This window comes from Oreochromis aureus, linkage group 6 (assembly GCF_013358895.1).
Source record: "Oreochromis aureus strain Israel breed Guangdong linkage group 6, ZZ_aureus, whole genome shotgun sequence".
In the NCBI taxonomy this organism is placed as follows: Eukaryota; Metazoa; Chordata; class Actinopteri; order Cichliformes; family Cichlidae; genus Oreochromis; species Oreochromis aureus.
The window spans coordinates 29,978,196-29,999,354 of record NC_052947.1 but is presented as its reverse complement, the minus strand read 5'-3'; the positions used below and the strand labels follow the sequence as shown (position 1 = coordinate 29,999,354).

The 21,159-nt window shown below is 36.7% G+C and overlaps 2 protein-coding genes across 2 annotated transcripts in view; both read right to left on the bottom strand.

Moving 5' to 3' along the window:
• Positions 1–597: 597 nt before the first annotated feature.
• On the bottom strand, positions 598–4,422 carry xpa (xeroderma pigmentosum, complementation group A). The gene is made up of 5 exons (XM_031727395.2): positions 4,013–4,422; positions 3,815–3,920; positions 2,591–2,756; positions 1,576–1,693; positions 598–1,481 (listed from the first exon to the last, which is right to left on the bottom strand). Exons 1-5 carry the CDS (start codon positions 4,281–4,283, stop codon positions 1,327–1,329), a joined length of 816 nt encoding a protein of 271 aa, XP_031583255.1. The 5' UTR covers positions 4,284–4,422; the 3' UTR covers positions 598–1,326.
• A 5,540-nt stretch (positions 4,423–9,962) lies between these two features.
• LOC116310554 (sodium/potassium/calcium exchanger 2-like) overlaps positions 9,963–21,159 on the bottom strand; it is a 13,554-nt gene continuing 2,357 nt past the window's right edge. Inside the window, exons 2-9 of the mRNA XM_039614038.1 lie at positions 15,559–15,594; positions 15,095–15,206; positions 13,597–13,680; positions 12,691–12,770; positions 12,387–12,524; positions 12,093–12,182; positions 10,445–10,611; positions 9,963–10,332 (exon numbers count right to left, since the gene is read on the bottom strand). Coding sequence (XP_039469972.1) covers positions 10,083–10,332; positions 10,445–10,611; positions 12,093–12,182; positions 12,387–12,524; positions 12,691–12,770; positions 13,597–13,680; positions 15,095–15,206; positions 15,559–15,594 — 957 coding nt within the window. The 3' untranslated portion in view covers positions 9,963–10,082. The remainder of the gene's footprint in view (positions 10,333–10,444; positions 10,612–12,092; positions 12,183–12,386; positions 12,525–12,690; positions 12,771–13,596; positions 13,681–15,094; positions 15,207–15,558; positions 15,595–21,159) is intronic.

Here is a 21,159-nt window from a genome sequence, read left to right as displayed (position 1 = left end):
ACAGTCATGGGTAACTTGGGCAAATCAAATTCGCACCTGCGAACCACAGCAAACTAAAACGTTACAAAAGTTTTCCAACATTTAAAATGGTCAAATCCCCAATTTCTCAAGTGTAAACTCGAATAAGGGCTAGACGTCAACTGCATTCCTGGAATTCGGGTTGCTAGTTTCACTTTACTACTTTCCTGCGCTGTAATTTCATTCTGTCCCTCTGGGCAAATCATTAGCTTGCAGAATCCCTTAATTTTACCGAAACTTAGCATGTTACTTATTTGTAAATCCTAGTTTTCTCTTGGAGATCGTCTATATACTTAAATGCACCATGGGGGGCTTGGGGTGAAACAGCATTTTGGTACGCTGTATACTGTTGTATTGACAAAGCTTTTGAATCTAATTTTCCCTTTCTCAGCCCAAGGAAAGTGCTAGGAGGAAGTAGAAGACTAAGACAATAGCATGAATTGCCAAAGCCACCTATTCTCTTCACATAACACTGAAATGTAGTCAATTTGGCTGCACACTAATCAGGAACTACAGCTTTGCTCTGTAGATTAGCATTACAGTCGACCTAGCTAACAGAAGTGGCCTAAAAATAAAGCATTTTCAGAACTTTGCAACTGGTGAATTTTTAATTACATTCTTACAAAGAAATTTACACATTTCCTTAAAGCTAATACAAAATTACATTTATAAAAACCAAGATGTGAAAATTCACAATGGTCAGACCAGGCTGAAGTGTGTGCACTGGTGCATCTGTCCAGTGCTATTTGATAATGTCTTTATCAATTGAAAGTTGATACTCTTGGCAGACTGACTGCCAGAATGCCTTGAGCATAAAGCAATGATGAAAACAAAACTACAGCAGGTGATGTGAACTCCTAGTCTTAGACATCTGGCAACAGCTGCTGACTTTCATAACTGCCCTCCTAAAATATGACTTTTTCTAAGAAGGCAGCAGCTTTGGAAAATGTCCTATTTGTCACAAGGAAGACCTACAATTCAATATTTTAAGTAAAAATTTTCAGTATCATGCTTTCCTTGACTTGCCAAATTTCAAATGATGCAGAACAAGGAAAAGCAACGTGCAAAGGTATGGCTAAAAATACAACTGAGTCAGCAATCAAGCTAAGAAGTGCAACAGCCATTTAAAAAAAGAACTTACTGCTAATGTGTGGCATACAATGGTGATTTTGGCCCCTATTATGTGATCTAGGTTGAGTGTTTTATTGCTATTTATTATAAATGGAAAAAATACAAACAGGAATTTGGAAACTTGTGTTTCCTGTCGAAGCACCAGACATCAATCTTTAACAGTGTTTGTGGATGTCTCTACATTTTCTCATAGCTAAGCTCGTGTCCACAAGTTTGGCACGTTTTCTTGTAGAGGTCTTCCTCTTCATCTACAACCTCTTCTGGTCCGTACTCATGCTGGTGAGCGGTGGTGTTTTTGGTCCACATACTGCTCCTTACTGCTCTGCGTAGCTCTGATACACGCACAGAGACACACAGCTGATGTTTAACAGTACTCAGTGTAACCCATTTGGAAAGGGAGAATTTTGGCTCAAAGCAAACACCAACCTTTGACCTTCTTGTTGAAGCGTTTTTGTTTCTGCACCTCTCTGTTCTCTTCTCTTGTTTCTCTGGCTTCTTCTAGAGCTTCCTCTGAACCCCACACCTCCATACATCTTTTCTCCACCTGTAATATACAAAAACCTTTTACCAGGACCATAGACTGTACAGGTAAGATGGACACTGGCACCATGATGTCCCCCTTGGAATTGTAAAATTCTGCTTTAAAGTTGAAATTTAGGCATTTTGCTGCAGCCATCTTTGGTTTTGGCTTGAAACCCTAAGCTAAGATCTGGAAAACTGAGGACTCGTCAGCCACACTGTAGCCAGTAAATCCTACTTTAAAAACAATTTTCTTCTAAACAACCGATTATAAACTATTAAATGTTTCAAAATTATTAATAAGTTATTTAACCAAGTGGGAATTAATTTTTTTCATAGATCTTTTTGTAACCAGTCGCCCCCTGCTGTTCATTAGACAGACTGCAAGTTTAAATGACGATTACCATCTGCTTCACTATATTAGATCCTGAGGCTACCTCTCTTTTACCTAATCTACAAAACATACACTTTAATACATTTACTGAACATTTAGCAGTACTTTGGTTTACTCAAAGCTCAGCCTCTCATTTCTTGTGTAATAATCTTTTCACATTATTCATGTTGCCATAAATCTAATGACTAAATATTTTTAACACACACTGCACAATGAGCCTTATTTTTTTAGTGGTTGGTTTAACTGGTAAGTTTGTGTCATGAAACTTGTACATTGTAAACTTAAAAAAAAGTAAAAACAATTATCTGCTTGTTTTTAGGGAAGATTTGCAAACTAATGACTTTTTCACTTTTTTACATAAATAAAGTTTCACATACATTAAGCTTTTTAAGATAAAAATATTATATTTAAGTTGACAGTGAGCAGTCTAGCCACATAACATTGAATACTAAAGAACACTAGCATAACCTAAATATAAGTCAAAAATAATTGTATGAACTGCACAAATATCTTCACATATTTTCATACCTGCTGCTGGAGGTAGAGCTTCATATCTCCCCAACGTGGGTTATGGGGGTTTTTCTTCAGTATAAACCTGAGAGGAGGCTCCCTCTTGTCCAGGTCACAGTCCTTCAGCAGGTAGCGCTGCTTAGCCTCCGTCCTGGAGATCAGCTTGTGCTTTTCCTCATTGTCCCTGAAAAGGAAATAGGTTTAAAATAGATCTTTAGTTGTACGAATATATTAAAAAAAAAGTGACAGCTCTACACAAAAAGGTTTGATATAACTAAATGACCAAAACATTGCACTTTAAAGCCCCTAAATACGTAGATTGTGATGGATACCAGCACAAAATATTTAATTATCTTAATGCTCAATATGAAATGCACAAACAAATACAATAAATGACAACAAATCTTACTGTTTTTTTTATTTCTTCATGATGAAGCCTGAGTTTAGTTTTGTTAAAAAAAAAAGTTCAGTAATAACATGAGGAGGTGTTAATTCATCCTCCAAATTCTTCCAGATCTCAATTCAACGAGCATCTGGGGTTGAGGTCTAGTGGAGTGGAGTCCACGCCTTGACGGGCTGGGCTGTTTTGGCAGCAAAAAGGAGACCAACACAATATTAGGCAGTGGCCATAATGCTATGCCTGATCACTGTATATTACTGGGACATTGGGATATGAAATAATTTGTATTTTAATACAAGATTAAGCTGGGCTGCACCACTGGAATCGTTACACTTCCAAATTACAGGTAAATGCACATGATCATCTGATATTACATTAAACTAAAATATAACAAAATATCACAGAATGAAAAGTGGGCTTCCTGTCAGTAACCAGCAATGCAAACTGCAGGAAGTCTAGTGAATTAAAGCTGAATTGGAATTACAGAAAACGAAAGTTCACCCCTTCATCCAATCTAATTTATGTGCAAATTAAAAAAGCAAGTCAAGATAGCTTGAGGGGTCACCAGTGTTTAAAGTTCTCTGTAGTAAAAAGATGAGCCAATAACAATAATTTTCACAGATTTAACCTTTGTTTTAGTTTTTTGTTTCTTTCTTCTTTCTTATGGCAGGAGAGCATGACTGTAAACAGCTGTTAAACACCGGAAATCAGTGAGGCTTGCAGGTGTTTATGGTTCAAAGTTTTACAATATAAGTCGCCCAATAAATCTAATAAATATAAACGTATTAATTGTGCACATAAACTGCAGCAAACACATCAGGTGTGTGTGTGTAAGCATGTACCTGCAGTTGTCGCACACAGACAGGTCAAAGCTGTTGCTCAGGTACGAGTCCATAAAGGGTTTCTGACATTCATCACACATCAGGTACTCTGGTTCAATCACCGGAGCTGAAAACACAACGCAGACCCACAGTGATCAAGAACAAAGGTATATAATGTATGTACCAGACGAGCAAGTATTTGTCTAACTAAACACACACCTGGCTGATGCACCACTACCTTGATCTTCTGCTCTCCCTCTAAGTCTCCCTCCTCCTCGATAAAGAACCCAGCTCCGGAGTCGATGGTCTTGGAAACTTTGGCCGCTGTTGCGCCCTCCACAGCGGACAGAGGACGACTCGCAAGACGGGCTTGTCGGAGCATCAACGCCCGCTGCCGGTTCCTCTCGATTTTAGCCCGCATCGCCGGGGAAAGCTCAAGTTTGGGACTCGGAGCACCACCATCCACTGTCTCGGCCTGTGACGGATCCATGATGCTCTCTAAACACAGCGATCACGGCAGAGCAATGAATTAAATTACTCTGCAGAACTTGCCCCAGTCTCTCTCGCTCCATGCAAAGTCCAGCACTAGATTGTTGTTACAAAACTGACAGCTGTATGCTTCCGGCTTCTTTTTCTCTTGGGTCTTTTGGTGATTGTCAAACAGCTTTCGGGGCAATACCGCCACCTTCTGTCTGACCCCGTGTGGACTAAAGCACACCGCTATCGGACTAATAGTAACTGAATTCAAAAACGTCCACATATCTATTTGATTACACTTTATAAAATAAAATATTGCATATTCATTTTGATTATTATGGCTTAGTGATCGTAAAACCAGAAATTCAAGATTTCCAATCATTTTTATTATTTTCTAAGCTCAGTCAAAAAGAAAAAAAGCTCCCAATGAGCCAGAGTTTCTTAAGATTTTTCAGTTACTCTTGAGTAACAACTATCCAGACTTTTTATTCTCATTTAAAAGAATTGTCAGGCCTTAAACACAAACTAAACTATCTACAGCATATGAACAGATCTGAAAGTCATGTCTTGAAGAAACAACAGAGACCAGACCCAGGACCTGACAGGTGCATATGGTCCTTCAGTATCAACAGGTTTTATGGACCTGATGTAGGATATTAGGAAAGAAGAGTTAAGCAGAGCCTACAGTCATTTGTCAAACACAGGGGAGGCACTGTCATTGTTTGGGGTTACATTTTAGTCAGCGGTCTTGTCAAAATTGATGGATGTACAAACAGAAAAAGTATGGTAAGATTCTGATCCACTGTGTATTATCATCTGGAAAACATCTGATTAGCTGCTCAGATTGGAAGATTGGTGTTTTCATTACAGGCTGCTCCAGTCTGCATGCCAAAGTATCTTTGTGGAAGATATTGAACCCCGAGTTGCTCTCTGATGCTTTCATTGTAGTCTGTATATTAGATGGAAAGCACTTAAGTAGAAATAGCATTTAAAAAAATTATATTATTATTATATATTATTATTATTATTATTATTATTATTATTATTATTATTATTATTATTATTATTATTATATGAATGGGTTTAAATGGGTCCATGAGTAATGTCATATAAAGTGCTTTGAATACTCAAGTAGAAAAGTGCTACATAAGAACCAGACCATTTCCTATAACAATGATCCCAAAGACACTGGTAATGCAGCAAAAACATTCCCAAATGGAAAAACACACATTGGAAGACTATCAGTCATGAATTGGCTTCCCCAGAGCTCAGACCTCAATATTAGCGAAGTTATGTGAGATCGTCTTGGCAGAGAGCAAAGCACAGCCAACATCAAAGAAGAGCTTTGTATTTGTAAACTTCTTAAAGATTACTGCAAATTACAGCATCAGTGTAGCATGGCCTGGAGACAATCAGCTTGTGCCTCTGCTGAGTTATTATTAATTTATTATATAACCAGTCCTGTCATACTAATGTAGGAGTAAAGCATTTTGACTGGAAAGCGTCATGGAAATGTGAATGTAATTTTTTTTAATTATTTTGTAATTTCAAGAAGTATTAGTCAGAGGAATTATAGCTAATATGATATCTCACACCATTCAAAACTCTTTTTCCTAAATAATCGTGCTTTTTTTTCTCTTTTTTTAAAATTATCTCCAATATGAAAAAGAACCTACACAAAAGTAAAACACTAGCACCCCTAATGGCTTCTAAATATAGTATTTCAAATTATAAATCTTGCTTAATCCTGGTTTTGTGAGATTGTAAACTCATTAGCGCTGCACCAGAATGCCACTCATGCTATTACGACTTTCACTGACCTAATGCCCTTGAACCTTTACAGGGCAAAACTCATTAGTTTGTGTGTTTCCACACTCAACATTAGTTATATTCCGTTCAGTTATTCAGTTACTACCTAACAAGCACATTTTAAATGTCATCATACTTATATCTGTAGAGTTTCTTGATAATTCAGTGTAACCAAATGACCAGCAAATCTTTGACTGGACCTAAATTTCTATAACCTTATTAAAAAATCGGTTTCCTATGAGACTGACCCTTCTAATTCTCTTAAAGCAGTAGCTGACTCTTCATCCCAAGCACTATGCTGGAAATAGACAGTACATGGCAATCTGTTCCCTAACTCAGTAAAAGCTCTAACATATAACTCAAAGCAATGCAGGACGTTTGAGACAACTACAGAATAAACAATAGCACAGAAAGTTAATACACCCTAGCCTATGTTGGGCATGAGTATTACTATGAGTAATAGAGCCCTTTTGTGTGCATGCTCTTTCAGGTGTCACAAAACATGCATGGGTTGATGCATGTTTTGTGACATTCTTGACCCAGGACACTCTTGCAAGAGAATCCTTCTACTTCCTAGTTGAATAAAGGTTGAAAAAACCCCCCAAATAAACACAAAAACAAAACAAGACAAAATGACCAAGAAATAACAATTACTAGTTAATAGAGTCAGTTATGAAAACATAAATGTTATATCATTTTAATGTTATATTATTGTAGGCTTACACAGGTCTGTTTTCAGGAACCACCACTCCAGTTGAACATTCTGTTACACAAAAGCTTCTCAGATTAGCACAACTGAATACTATTTTATTGCTTAAAGAAGTAATGCATCTGCACACTTGAGTGTCTGTAGCATCAACTTCTGTAGTCTTAAAACAGTTCCACCCCAAAAATGATCATTCTTTTATAGCATTTATAGGAATCAATAGCACACTCATTTACTCAGTTACTGACAAAGACGCTTGATACAGATATGGGAATTTGGCTGGGGTTATTTGTAGTTTGTTAACTGGCAGACAGGTACTACATTTACTCACTAACTAAATTTATAGGTAGTGAGTAAATGTCCTCAGATATCCCCCGAGAACAACCTTTACTGCTGTCCTCAGCTGTCCATTTAATCTTGGTTACATCTCGCTGGTCTTTGCAGCGGGCCATGCCTGCTTTTGTAAGAGGCTTGTGTCTATGTAAAGCAGACCACATCCTGATGGATGACACTGCTAATCTGTGTTATGAGGACGGTTGAGTGGTAAAGTGACCTCCCTGTTTAGGTGATTTAAATATGCCAATGTCACATTTTGTTAAGAATCTAGCAGACAAAGTATTCCAAGATCTGTAGAGTAATTCATATGATTTTCATTCACAAATAGCAAATATACTGCAGTTAAATTAGGCTGACAAGGCTGTCGGGTACATCTATTTCTTAATATTAACTAAAAAAGTTCACCAACATTGATTTTTTTTTTTATTTATTTGACCATATAACATTTTATACAGAGATAAATTATATACGTTTTTACAGTATAATACATGTTTCAAGTAGAACATTATAACATTGTTGTTGAAACTGGTCAGAATGAATTTTTCTAAATGCACTCATTCATACATTCGTCACATTCTTATGATCCATCAAAGCACGAAAAATGTAGTAGTGATACTGCATAGACTGGCTAAATCTGAGCTGGAGTCTGAGAACATTGTGCTGAGTTTTATAAGCTGCTGTATGTTATGACTTTGACATACAAAAGCTTACAATCACATTAGTCTCAATTAACAATTACAAAAAAGTAGTATACATAAAAATACACAATAAACACACATTTTGACGTTCAGAATAGTTGGTATCAGTTTTATGGAAATAAATTGAAAATTTATTTAAAAAAATAAGAATAAAGTTAAAGTAAAATGAAAAGAAAAATCAGAAATATATATGCATATATGTGTACCTGAATAAAGCAGATATTTTTCATGACATCTTTTCAATATTAGCATATAGAATAAAAAAAATCCAAGAATAATTTTAACAATGATGTGCTATATTGTTTCCATGATTTATTTATTTTTTACTTGTTTTAACTGCTAATGTTTGCACTTCCAGGAATTAACAGCAGAGGGAGGTAATAATGGTCTACAGTTCATCTAACTAGCAAGGACCCCAACCCAAATGACAAAGCTTTATTCAAATGAAGCAACAAGGTAGGCCAGAGACAACGGTTTGGGGAAGAATCGGCAGAGGCTGACTTGAGAAAAATGGAAAGGAGTGCAGAAATAGATGTGTAGGCATTTATAGGTGTATGACCGAAAGGGCATTGTTTGTGGTGTGGACATGCTCCTGAAATTCAGATAAACTATTTTTCATTTCTTCAAGAATTATAAATTATTGCCCAGATTAAAGTCTGCTTCAAATTCTCCTGAGAACCGAGGGAAAAAGAATTTTTCCTTTTGAACATTTTTTTTTGTGATTTATTTATTTTGAGTATTTAGGGACAGGTTAGAAGAGATTTTAAGCCATCTGAGGTCTATGTTGTATATGAGGACAGGCGGTAGGTAGCAACAGGTGGTGCAAGATGCTCAAGATGGACAATACGGATACTAACTTGCCTTTTTAGCAAGGCCCCATGTTACTAAATGGGCCACAGCAGTTGGATTTTGCTCATGAAACAACAACAATAGAGTAGAAATTTCGCACCATCAGAAAAAATGCCAAAGAAGTAAAAGCCTTTCTTCAGTTTAACATTTCTTTATTGTATTTTTCTGTAATTATTTAAAATTACAACCTCCTCAAACATTTCCATTCAATCCCGAAGAAAAATGTTTTTTGTTTTTTTTTTCATTTTTAACATTTACATAACAATTGAATGGAAACATTGTACTGTATTGTCTTACTACTAGTAGGGATGTAAAATGCCATGCTTTTTACTCAGCGTTATGTCACTAACTGAACAATGGCTTACAACCTGTAAGTCTAACAGAAATAACACAAATCTGTGTTATCTTTTACAGTACATTAGTTGTTTTACATCAAAATAATACAGATGAAAAGCAGTGATATCACTTATATTGAACACTCTTTTTTCAGGAACATATAAGTTGAAAAAATAACCTTGAAGTTTAACAAGTAAAATAAAACAACCTCTGTTAATCTTTAGTCCACCACTCGTTGTCCAAACTGCATCTCTGGGAATCAACCCTTCACTAAAGTCATGCAATGTAAAGGCAGCCTGAACCGAAGAAGTCATGCTCACAAGCTCGTTATAGATAGTTGGGATATACATATTTAGGCAGTACTGACAACCTTAGCCAGTTTTATCCATGTACAGCAACTATTTAGTATTTGATATATGCTACAATAGATGTCAGTGGATGGGTAACAATTCTGCCAAATATGACCCCAAATGCCAAAATGTATTTAAAAACACATAACATTTCTCTGATGTAGCAAAGTAGGTGGGGTATTGGACATCGCCCTCATAATGATCTTAAATACTAAATATCTGCTTGTAAAAGTAATGATGTCTCATACTTGGTTTGTTTGAACAAACAAACAAACCAAAAACAAACAGCTGAATTTCTTCTGAGATCTTCAGCTGACATTTCAATCTGGCTTTGCTTTCACAGACCATCAATTATTTTCAGCATATTTCAGCCAACAACAGAAACTTCTTGCAGTCACATCGGAGAAAGAGAATTCTTCTTATTCGATGGCATGAAGTCCATAAAAGAAGCACAGGTCTGTTTTCCACGGATAAACGCCTGTGATGAACCAGCCTGAATTTGCAAGATTGATTCATGTCACGGCTTCTGCCTAGCTGACATCAACAACCGTGTGTGTGTGTGTGTGTGTGTGTGTGGGTGCAAACTTGTATGTCTGTGTGTGGAGAGTGGCTATGCAGACCTCTACTGTGTGCATATTAAGTGTATATGTTTGTTTTATGTAATGGTCAATATGAGCTGTTATGCTTAATTTCTGCTGTTTGACCAGCAGTTGACCAGAGTCCCTCCCTCAGACTGTAACGGGACAAACAATAATTCTGTCCTCCAGCATGACACTGACAACGAGGAAAACAAAGTACAGCAAAAACATAAGAAAGCCCAGACTCTTGCTCATTCTCCACTTGCAAGCGCCTATGGACATGATGACAAACAGCAGCATGAGGAAGAGAAGGACGATGGCGCAGAACAGGCCATTGCTGCTCACCTCCACTGGCTTCAAGTCATTGATAATGTTGAAAAGGAGCCAGGGGAATGGCAGACTGGAGGGAGGACAGAGGCACAGAAAAGACAACAGAGAAGAATTGGGTTTTCTTGGCATATTCTCATTTAAAAATGAATGGCTTGTGTGTTCTTGTTTATTGGCACACTCACCCCACAGTGATGTCAAAGATGTTGGAGCCCACTGAGCTGGACACAGCCATGTCACCGAGGCCCTTTCGAGCTACAATCACACTGGTGATCAAGTCAGGAATCGAAGTGCCAGCTGCTAATATTGTCAAACCCATGATTTCTTCTGTGATCCAGAAAGTTTCTCCAACCTAAAATGAAAAATAGGCCAAATCAGATCTTCAGTTCTTTTCAGCCACACAAAACCTGAATCTACTAATGTGACAGCATTCTGTCAAGGAAAACATAGGTTATATTTATGATAACTCTGTCATTCAGACGTATGCATGAAAGTGAAAGACAGGGCCCCTACACGTTCACAGTAATTGCAGTTCATATTTAGTTTAGTCAACAAGTGTCACCAGGGTTTGAAAGTCTGCGTGTGTGTGTTTCACACTGTATCAGCCACTCTTGTCCCTCACACAGAATTTCATAAATTGAGAAATATCTTCTGTATCAGGAAAAATCACCGAGAAAAAATATTTTAAGTGTATTTCAGATGATAAATGTAGCTGATTAGACATGCCCAGTTCTAGCTTTGTGCAGTTTCATGCATTCAGGCTTGTATTACTGAAAACGATGCACGAAACATTACTTTCATCAACCTAATAACACTTCTAAAAATAACTTCATAGTAGATAATGCATATAGACATGAAGCTGATAAAGAAAAGAGTCCCTGGCTAAAAGAGTGATATATTGTCTTATTTCTTGGTACTAATCATCTTATTTTTTATCGGTTGATTTTCATCTGTCCAGTAGTTTCCGGGTTGCACTGGTGCTGGAGCCTATCCCAGTTGTCATAGGGCAAGATACGTGGCCCTGGACCACTAGTCTGTTGCAGCGCTAACATAAAAGACAGCATCAGTCACACTCACATTCACAACTATGGGGAATACAGAATCACTAACTAGCTTAACATACATGTCTCTGGTCTCTGTGAAAAACCTGGAGAACACCCACACAGAACATCCAACCTCATTTTTTTTCATTATCAAATATTTCTGGATAACGCACATTCAGCTGCATGCATTGAACTGACTCTGCAATACAAACAAATAATAATATTTAAATGTAATCTAATCCTATTTCAATAAACTATTATAATCATTTCATCAAAACAAACATAAGACAACAATTATATTGCATGTAAAAGGAGTCAGTCCATGGATGCTGCTTTAAAAACTAAAAATGACATGAGGCTTTCAATATCTGGAAAAAAAAAACAAAACAGGGAAAAATGTGGCACATTTACTCACTGCCACTTACAATTTGAATACATGGGACAAGGTGAGAGCACAATGACTAATTCTTATTCTGCTTTTGGCAATGCTTTTTCACGTGGCGCGCTGCACCTGTAGAAGCTAAATTAGCAGGTGCACTTTGTCAGTAACCTTGTGCTTTTGTCCTGTCGCTGCACTTGTGCTCTTAAAATAGAGTGCTCCAGGTTGATCTGACTGTGGCTCAAGACAGATTAGCCAGGATTAGTTCCCACGGTCACACATTTAACACCCTGACAGCTGCACTCTGATGAGAAAGGCCTCAGATATAATGTGTATAGACAACAGGGTTGTTGTATGCTGCAAACAATCAGACTCTAACATTTGTTTGTGAGTGTGTTGTGTGGGAAATACCTGATGAGCCCACCACACCATCAGGTAGGAAAAGAACGCAATCCAAAGGATGGAGCCGAGGAAAGTGACGGGGAAGAACTTTTCTGAGGTCTGAAAAAATAAAATAAATCAATGTAGCTTCTTCTTTTTCGTTTAACTTAAAATGTAAAATCAAGCAGTAGGGATCATTCAAAGCACGACTCTATACCCCTAAACTAAAGCTGTGTGTAGTATCCAGTAGAGCTGTGGAGCTCTACTCTTTTTTCAAATAGGGTTTCAGTGTGTATTTTTATATTTGGTTGTGTGTATATCTACCTCTCTTCTGACATCAGGCAGCGTGAGCCAGAGAGGGAGGATGATTGGCAGGATCAAGAGGTAGGTGATTTGTTTCCTGGGGGTGTCAGGCCATGCCAGGCTCAAAGGCTTGTCTTCGTCTTCATCTTCCTCACCACCCTGAGGATTAGTTCATGACCTTACATTGTAATATTGTACCTATGTTGTACATAAATATATTTGGACATAGTTCTTTGGGCAAACATAACTGAGTTAAATTTCCTGATTGTTTATAGCAGAAGTAAGTCAAATATTTTGCTTGTGAAAAGGAGTGATGCTTCCATACCCCATCTCCTCCTGCAGCACCATTCATTGGCGGTGTAACTTCCACTGCAACATTTGTACTGTTTGTGATCTTTTTATCAGCTGGAGGTAGAAAGTAAGTAAAAAAAGTAAGTGCATTTTATTTATATAGCACAGTTAAAAACCGTGCTTAAAAAAAGCACTAAAAGGTGTGTTGGAACAAAAAAAAAGAAACAAGAAAGATAGAGGGACAATACTGGCAATAAAAAAGAGCAACAATATCATGGCAATAATTTAGCAATATTAATTATAATATAGTTTAAAATAACAAATTAGAAATGTGGTCCAATAAAGTAATCAAAGATCATATTTGATCTCCTCTACTGAGAAAAAGAAAATATGATCTCTTTGTTTCCTTTTTTTACAAGTGTAAAGATGTTTGTGCATCTTTGTGCAAAAATTCTTGGATGATAACAGATCAGCTGTTCAACTAAAATGTATCGAATGAAATAAATCAGAAATTAATCCACAACCAGAAAAAATAACCTTCTCTAAATTACAGCCTGACACATAAATGTATTAATGCAATCATTGACTATAAAAATATAAAAATTTGTATCATTTTAACAGTTTCTTTAACATCAGTGAAGCAAGGGACAGTCACGTGGACACTTACATTAATGAGGGAAAACATTTAAAAAAAAAAGATTTAGTCTTCTCGTTCAGCATTCAGTTTTCTTTTTCAAAGCTTTATTGTCTGAACATTTTTTTCTTGTGTAGCCTGCCCATGATCTATTCCACTATTTTTTAAATTAAAATATTGATTAATGTGTGTGCTGTTTCAATCATTCATCTATAAACTGATAAATAATTGCACAACTAATTTGTTACTTTATCAATGGGGGTTGACCAAAAGTACGTTGGCGTTTCAGTGTTCACTGGTACACACCTATTCCGTTGGCAGTGGGACCATCTTCTTTACACTTCTTCTTGGCCATTTTGTGAAGGATTGAAGCCTTCTCTTTAAAATGCCCTAAAACAAAAGAAACAATCCTTAATGCAACATGTCTTAATGCAAGCTCAACCATCCAGTTATGGAAATCCCAAAAAGTTGATTCTGTTCATCTAGTCGTAGCGTTTTCATTGGGAGAAACGTTTCGTCACTCATCCAAGTGACTTCTTCAGTCTCAGCTGACTGCAGGTTTCCCCAACCTTATAAAAAGTATATTTGCACAATGACTGAAACTAGCCCACTGAATGAACAATGGGCTGTGAGGTCAGATTCATGATCATTAACATGTAAATTGTCATGACCACTGATCAGTGCCTATGGTGTCATTATGGAGGCAGATGAAACAATGGTCTCGTATGATGTTACATCTCTCTTAACTTCTGTTGTTTGTAGTTCATAAGAGATTTCAGGATGGCCCTAACCTCAGCATCAGGACCACTCTCAGCACAAACAGTGTGTTTGTTCTTACAACTGTGTCTTCAGTACGCATATTTCACATACAAGGGTCATTACTACAGGCAGAAATATGGGCATGCCGCGGGTTCCCATTTTACACCCACTGTGGCAAACTTGTACATGGAAGAAGTGGAAAAAAAGGGCTAGGGTTATCCCAGCTGGACATTTGTCAAAGCTGGGAAGGCACCTAAAGGAAGCTTCAGGTGATCCAGGAGAGAAGGACAACAACTGTCTAAGAGAAAACCCTTAGTAATCCCTTATGTGTCAGGAGCATCGGAACAGCTGAGACACATTTTTTCTAAACACAGCGGCTCTGTAGCTTTTAAACCCCAAAACATGCTGCACCAAAAATTCCCCAAGGATCTGGTCCCCCGGTAGTACTACAATACTATAGTATAGTGCCGAGAGGATTCCCATGATTTATACATCGGGGAAACCAAACAATCTCTGTTTCAGCCGATGGCACAACACAGAAGAGCCACCTCGTCAGGCCAGGACTCCTCAGTCTATTTACACATACAGGCCAGTGGACACTCTTTCAATATAGAGGACATACACATCCTGGACAGGGAGGAACACTGGTTTGAGCAGGGAGTCAAGGAGGCCAAGGGAAAGACCATCTCTGAATCAAGGAGAAGGCCTAAGGGTACATCTTTGTTGCGATGCTATGATTGCAGCCATTCCCCAACTCTCTTAACTCTCTAGGCTCTTAAGCCTAATCCTAGATACAAACTTTTCATAGGATATCCTTTTGATCTTGGGCTTAGCTTAATCTGTTTCTCGGAAACCTGAAGTTATTAACTTTTAATTAATCTCAAGAAAAGTCACATTTAAATTTGTTGTGGTGAAGGAATGTAATGATTATGTCAGCACATTGTATGTGTCACATTCTGTGTTTATTTGAAACATTTCTAATTTGGGAGGATTATAATGTTTGTGAGAGTGTGTGTGATTTGTATCTGCGCATGCTCACTCATACCCTCATTACTGAGGGGATCCAGTGTGTGTATCATGAGCTGGAAGATGCTGTTTCTCATCAGCGAGTTGTGTAGAGAAGCACAGCTGCCTTCCCTCTGCAGCCTGGGTTTAGCCTGTAAAACATAAAAGCACAAATACCAAATGTTTATATGGATTCAAATGTAAATGCACGCTTATTTTACACATCATTCTTTCTCTCTGTGTCCACTCATGGGCTTATTATAGTCTTAAACCATTGTCAGGTAGTGCTGGTCACAGCTTCAGTTCTTTAAATAAATAAAATTAAATTTGCAATGTTCCAAAGGGAAAACAAAGATAATAAGATGTTAAGCTACTATTTAAAAATCAAATGAAAGCACAAGAAACACATTTTTAAATAAAACTTTTTGAAAGATTTGAAATATACAGTGAAGTATGCAAGCTGTGTACTATGTTATGCATATAAAACAGTACAAATAAACTTACCGTAAGCTTGTTCTCGTCATCACTTGGGGCATTTACCTTTAGGAAAGAACACAGAGACAATAATATAATAAAAATATAATAATAGACATAATAATAGATTGCTGTAATGGAGAATATAATAAACATATTAAATATGTAGTCAGTATATTTAATAAAATGCCACAAACACTTTTTGTATTTGTGGCACTGGACTGGATTGCATTTAAACAAATGTTAATTAAAATAAACATGGAAATGGTGATGGAATGGGGAAAGAATAGGACCTCAGCTTGAGTTATTCACAAAGCACTTTGGAAGGCATTTTTAGATCAAGTATATGTAAATTATTTCTAACAGCAGGGAGTGGTAAAGACACCATTAATCAAGTAATTATGCAAAAATAAAAAGAATAAAAATTATTTACTCAAGATTTATCATCACCTTCTTTTTCAGTATTCCAGCTATTTTAGATGTATAACTTCAGTGGCGACTACATCACGCTGTTCATGTCCAGTATTTATTTAAACTTCCTCATGGCGAAAGTAAACCAGTGCACATTTTAGGCACCTTTCCAACATGAAGACTACACACACAGGAGGATCTCACACTAATCTCAATCCCAGCCATGTTTTTAGATGGCATATACACCACAGCCATGTCACTATATAGCTATATACATACATACATGTCAAAGCTCCCTCAGTCCTAACTCACACTGTGCCACTGAGCTACACCTGTGGTGAAAGAAAACAAAAAAGCTGGATTTTACTCCAGAAAAACTAGCAAGAATAAAACAAAGAAAAGAAAACATCCACACAGACTAAAAGGACAAACCATGACTATCGTAACTATATATACAAACTACCAAACCTTTTGGCTTTGGGGGAAAAAAATCACAAATTGGATTCATATTAAAGGCTATAGAAGATTTTTTGCACCATTTCCAAGGTGAAAGGCAAATTAAAATAATATAAATTCTCAGTGTTAACTGTTCCAAAGTTGTCTCCCAAAATATTACTTCTGACAGGTTTGTATAAACATGATAATGCTGTATTTTCACTCACTTTGTTCCAAAGAGGAAAATCTTATTAAAGGTAAAATAGCCTCCAAAGAACAAGATAAACGAGAGGATATAGTTACTATCCTGAGTGCAATTATATCTCCATTAGCAAAGCAACAGCCAAAAAAAACCCCAACCAAACAAAAAAACCCCAGATTTAGACGAATATTAGATTAGTAGAGATTTTCTGGTCCTTTTTCCTATTTGTTGTGCGATTGTGCTTGTCTGTTGTTTATAATCATGACAGTGTTGTCCAGAAACCTGTCTGGGTTACAATTGTGCAAGAGGAAGTCATGGTACCATAAAGTAGTGTAAATGATGCAAGTGACATCAAAATAAAGTACAGTTTCAATACTGGATGTGGTCCAAGACCTCATTGGTGTCACTGCTGGTGTGATCCTATTGCTAAATGGTCTCCAGTTAATCTAAATGAGGAGTTTTAAAAACACAGAGTGAACATGCTAAACTTAACAACAGAGGGTTTTCTAACTCACACAACTAGAAGAACTATTTTTTTCATAATCATCTTTCACCTGCTCTCTTGTCATGAGGGATTGCCACAGCGGGTAGCTCCACATGTTGGATTTCATCAAGTTTTTTTTGTTTTTTTTTTTGTTTTTAGCAACAGGTACCCTTCCTGCCACAACACCAAAATGGAATTTATGTCTCCAGCTGAAATAAAACCAGCAACCTTTCACTTGCCAAGCAAAAGCTTAAACCATTAAACCGGCACACTCTGGAGCCACAAAGTCATCTTATACTCAACAAGTATCTCATGAACAAAGTCGAGCACTAAAGTGGTCTCTGAGAAAGATACAAACACAGACAAAATGCCACACATAGCACGTTTTCATGACTGAGTCTCCAGAGATTGAGCAGGTAATCCCTTTAATTAAAACACCTGCCGCTGCTAAGGTTGCTAAACCAAGACACGGGTGGTTAAGTATTGTTTTTTGAAGTCATCACTACCAAAGTGCTTTGGTCCACCTGGTTGTTTGGTAATAACAATTGTGTCTAATCTTGATAGAGATCAGTTTTCAATTTAAATCTAGTAAAAGTATGTATCTTATCAGTCAGAGCATTTTCTTTTTATATAGTTACGAGTTCAAACATTGTGTCATATTTCTCATTAGACTTATTAAACTCAGCTGAACAACATAATTTTAGAAAGTTTTGGCCAATCTTCTAAAACCATGAAGATGGTTGAAGATGGAAGATGTGAATACTTCACAACATTCATTTTACCCTTGTAATAAAAAAAATATAAAATGAAATAATAATAGTGATGATGATGATGATGATAATAATGATGGTGATGACAGCGATTAGAAAAACACGGTCAAATGAAGGATCAAAGCTAAAGTTAAGGAAGCTTGCCTTTTGTTGTCACCTGTCTTTCTTGGCCTCGTGATTTCTGAGCACTGTAAGCAGAAGCCAGCTTGGCATTGGGTCATGTTAGCTAATGCTCACATGGCTCATAAGAGTGGCAGGATGAGAGAAGACACTTGCAGCCTGCTGTAGAGTCTGTTGAGCCTGAAGCTGTTCTTTGGTAATCCCTCTTTGAAAGAAGCATTTTCTATTTCAATTAATTTTCTGATTGAAGTTGTTAATCAGATACTGAAATCTGACAAGTAACTATCACTTATAAAGTTTGGGTTTTTTTGCATTTTACATAACATTTTACAGTTTTACCAAGCTCTTATTATGTGTCATGATAGTAACAAAATCCCTATTGTGTTAGTAATGTACATTTAATAAAATTGTAAATATTGGAGTAATTTTTCTTTTTGCAGCACAGTGTCAGCCCACATGTTGTATTTTGAGATTTCTAAAAATATCTTGCCAAAAAAATTATTGTTGTCATTTTTTAAAGTTCTATAAACATTGTGATAATATCACATTAATCATAAAATTCTTCTGCAAGTTGTAAACCTGACCTGCACAACAACCATCCACCACAGCTTTTTTAAATTTAATGCCAGCAGACTCAAAAATGTACAACTAACCTGTATTTTCCAAGACACAATTTTCAGTAGTGACATTTGTGACTACATAGTGTTAAATAAAATTTTATGAATTACAGTAATTTTTGTTTTGGTATTTATAATAATACATTTGTAAAATAGAGAACCTAAGAGAGTACAAATGTATGTGTATATGTAGAGCTAGTTGAGGTGGAGCTCCTCGCACCAAGTGATGCTATGAGATTAGTTGAAAAACATGTTTCACACATTTTTCTTTTAGATGACTAACTTTGTGATATTTAGTGTTAAGCAGTTCCTCTGTGCTATGTAAAAAATCACCAGCTCAGCACAGGCCAGTTTCTGGATTAACAGCTATAACTTCAGTAAGTGCATATAGTCTTGTTTTTCTTTTCGGGGTCAGCTTTCGTTATGTTGGTATAGCTATTCTTTAGATAGCTATTAAAAGATTTACTAAACAATTTATTGTACTAAGCTGCTGTTCAAGTTTGGTGATCTCATCTTCTCCGAGCAGGAAACTATAGACACTGGAAGACAGCCACGATGTAAAATGCTGACCTCAGATCAGCACATTTACACATGGATTTCCCATCAATTCTATTGACCATCATGTCACTGATGCAAAATCAGATCACCTTTTTATAATAAACATACAAATTAAACAACAAACAAGTACAAATGACATAAAGTACACGTCTCTCGCTCTCTCTCTTCCTCTCTCTCTCTCTCTCTCTCTCTCTCTCTCTCTCTTCCTGACCATCTGAGCTGTGGGACTTAGCCAGGATTAATCAGCAGAGATCACCACTTTTAGACTGGCAATTTTCTAACCCTCATGTGAAGTCTTGCAGAAACCCTCACAGGTCAAAGTGCTGTTAAAGAATTTGCTTGAGATCATCCTCACTGCTTTAAAAATGATTATAAATAAATAATAAAATATTCACAGCTGCACACTGACTCACTCTAAAAACCTGAAAAGCTCAGCTACAATTTCTATCATAAATAAATCAAATGAAATTTGCATTCTGGCTAACAAGCATTAAAAAAAATGTACTTATGAACCACAGCAAAAGTATTAATAATCTAGGACAACACAATGCACTTCCAAAATATCCTCCTTCTTTATTCATGCACTAATGGAAAGGTGTTTTCTGTTTATCTCACACTGCCCTCTGCTGCCTTGTAGTAAATGAGAGAAATGTAATTTGAACATTTCTTCAGTGCTCTGCAGACACTGTGTGAAAGTTTGCTTGAATGTATGTTTGCTGTCGTCACTGCAGGTAAGCAGTTGATAAGGGGATTAGAGAGAATTAGCATCTTTAGTCCCATCAGTAAGCAAACCAGTAAGTCTTCTCATCGTCTCCTGCTAACCAAATGAAATGCATGCACTGTGCAAACCAACTTGAAAGAGTCCAAAGTACATACAAAATACAAGTTTCATAACACTATGAGCATAACTGCAGGCAGAGAATGAACTGTGCAGGATTTTTTCTCTCTGAGATCTGCTGATTCCTGCTCCTCCAGGTACCATCTTACTATTATTAGTGGCTCTAATGGGATTAGAGAGCATTAACCTGAGGGATTATTAAGGAGCTACCGACACATGAGACCAAGACAGCTTGACATCGAGTGCTGGACAGCAAAAGAAGAAAGCTGTTCTTGGGCTCAAGTGAGGCAGCTTGGGGAACAGCTGATTCCCAGAAGGGCACAGAAGTCAAACAGAGCTTCTGTAATAACAGTGATATTAAGAAAGTTTGATTAGCACACATGTGTATGTAATCAAAGGTTTAAATAATTCAGTATGAAATAAAATATAACAACTCTACAATGGAAATTAATTCTTAAGAAATGATGTTGAAAAAGCTTAAATATATTTATATTATATTTCACATGCCCATTGCCATTAATAGCAAAAATGCTGAAATAAAACCACTTGGAGTAATATTTGGAGAACATTTTGTCTGGTTTAGATCTACAAGAAAATTTCATGGGAGGAACTTTAAAGCAAATACCATCACATCAGAGCCAAGAGCTAATGTGCAATGTAAAATGTATTACTGAAGCAGCATGTATAGCAATGGACTGAATATGACCCTGATGGACTGATAGTGGATGATGGTAGACGAGGTTACAAACATATGATTAAAAAATCGCGGAGCAACCGATTCAACTCCAGCTGTACCCAAACAATAATAAGATAGATGGTGAGTCACTGAACAACTATTTCTGTTTCCATTTGTTTAAATGATTAACGATGGAAACGGATGCTTAAATTAAAAAAACAGGGCCAAACATTACTCTATTATAGATAACAGCTCCCGCCCACTTTTTTTCTAATGTAAGGACACAGCTGGGAGAGCTAAATAAACAACTTAGGAGAGCAGAGAAATGCAGACGGAGGTTTGTACTAATAGTACTTTTCCTTCTCACATCATCGCTTCAGTTTTGGCATTTTAGACTATATGGAATACATGAAGGAATTAACAATAAAAGAGTCAAATTGATGATTAAGTCATCACAAAAAATCTTAGGTGGCAATTTCTGCATGACATGCCTTTTCCTGTTATTATCTGAAATAAATTG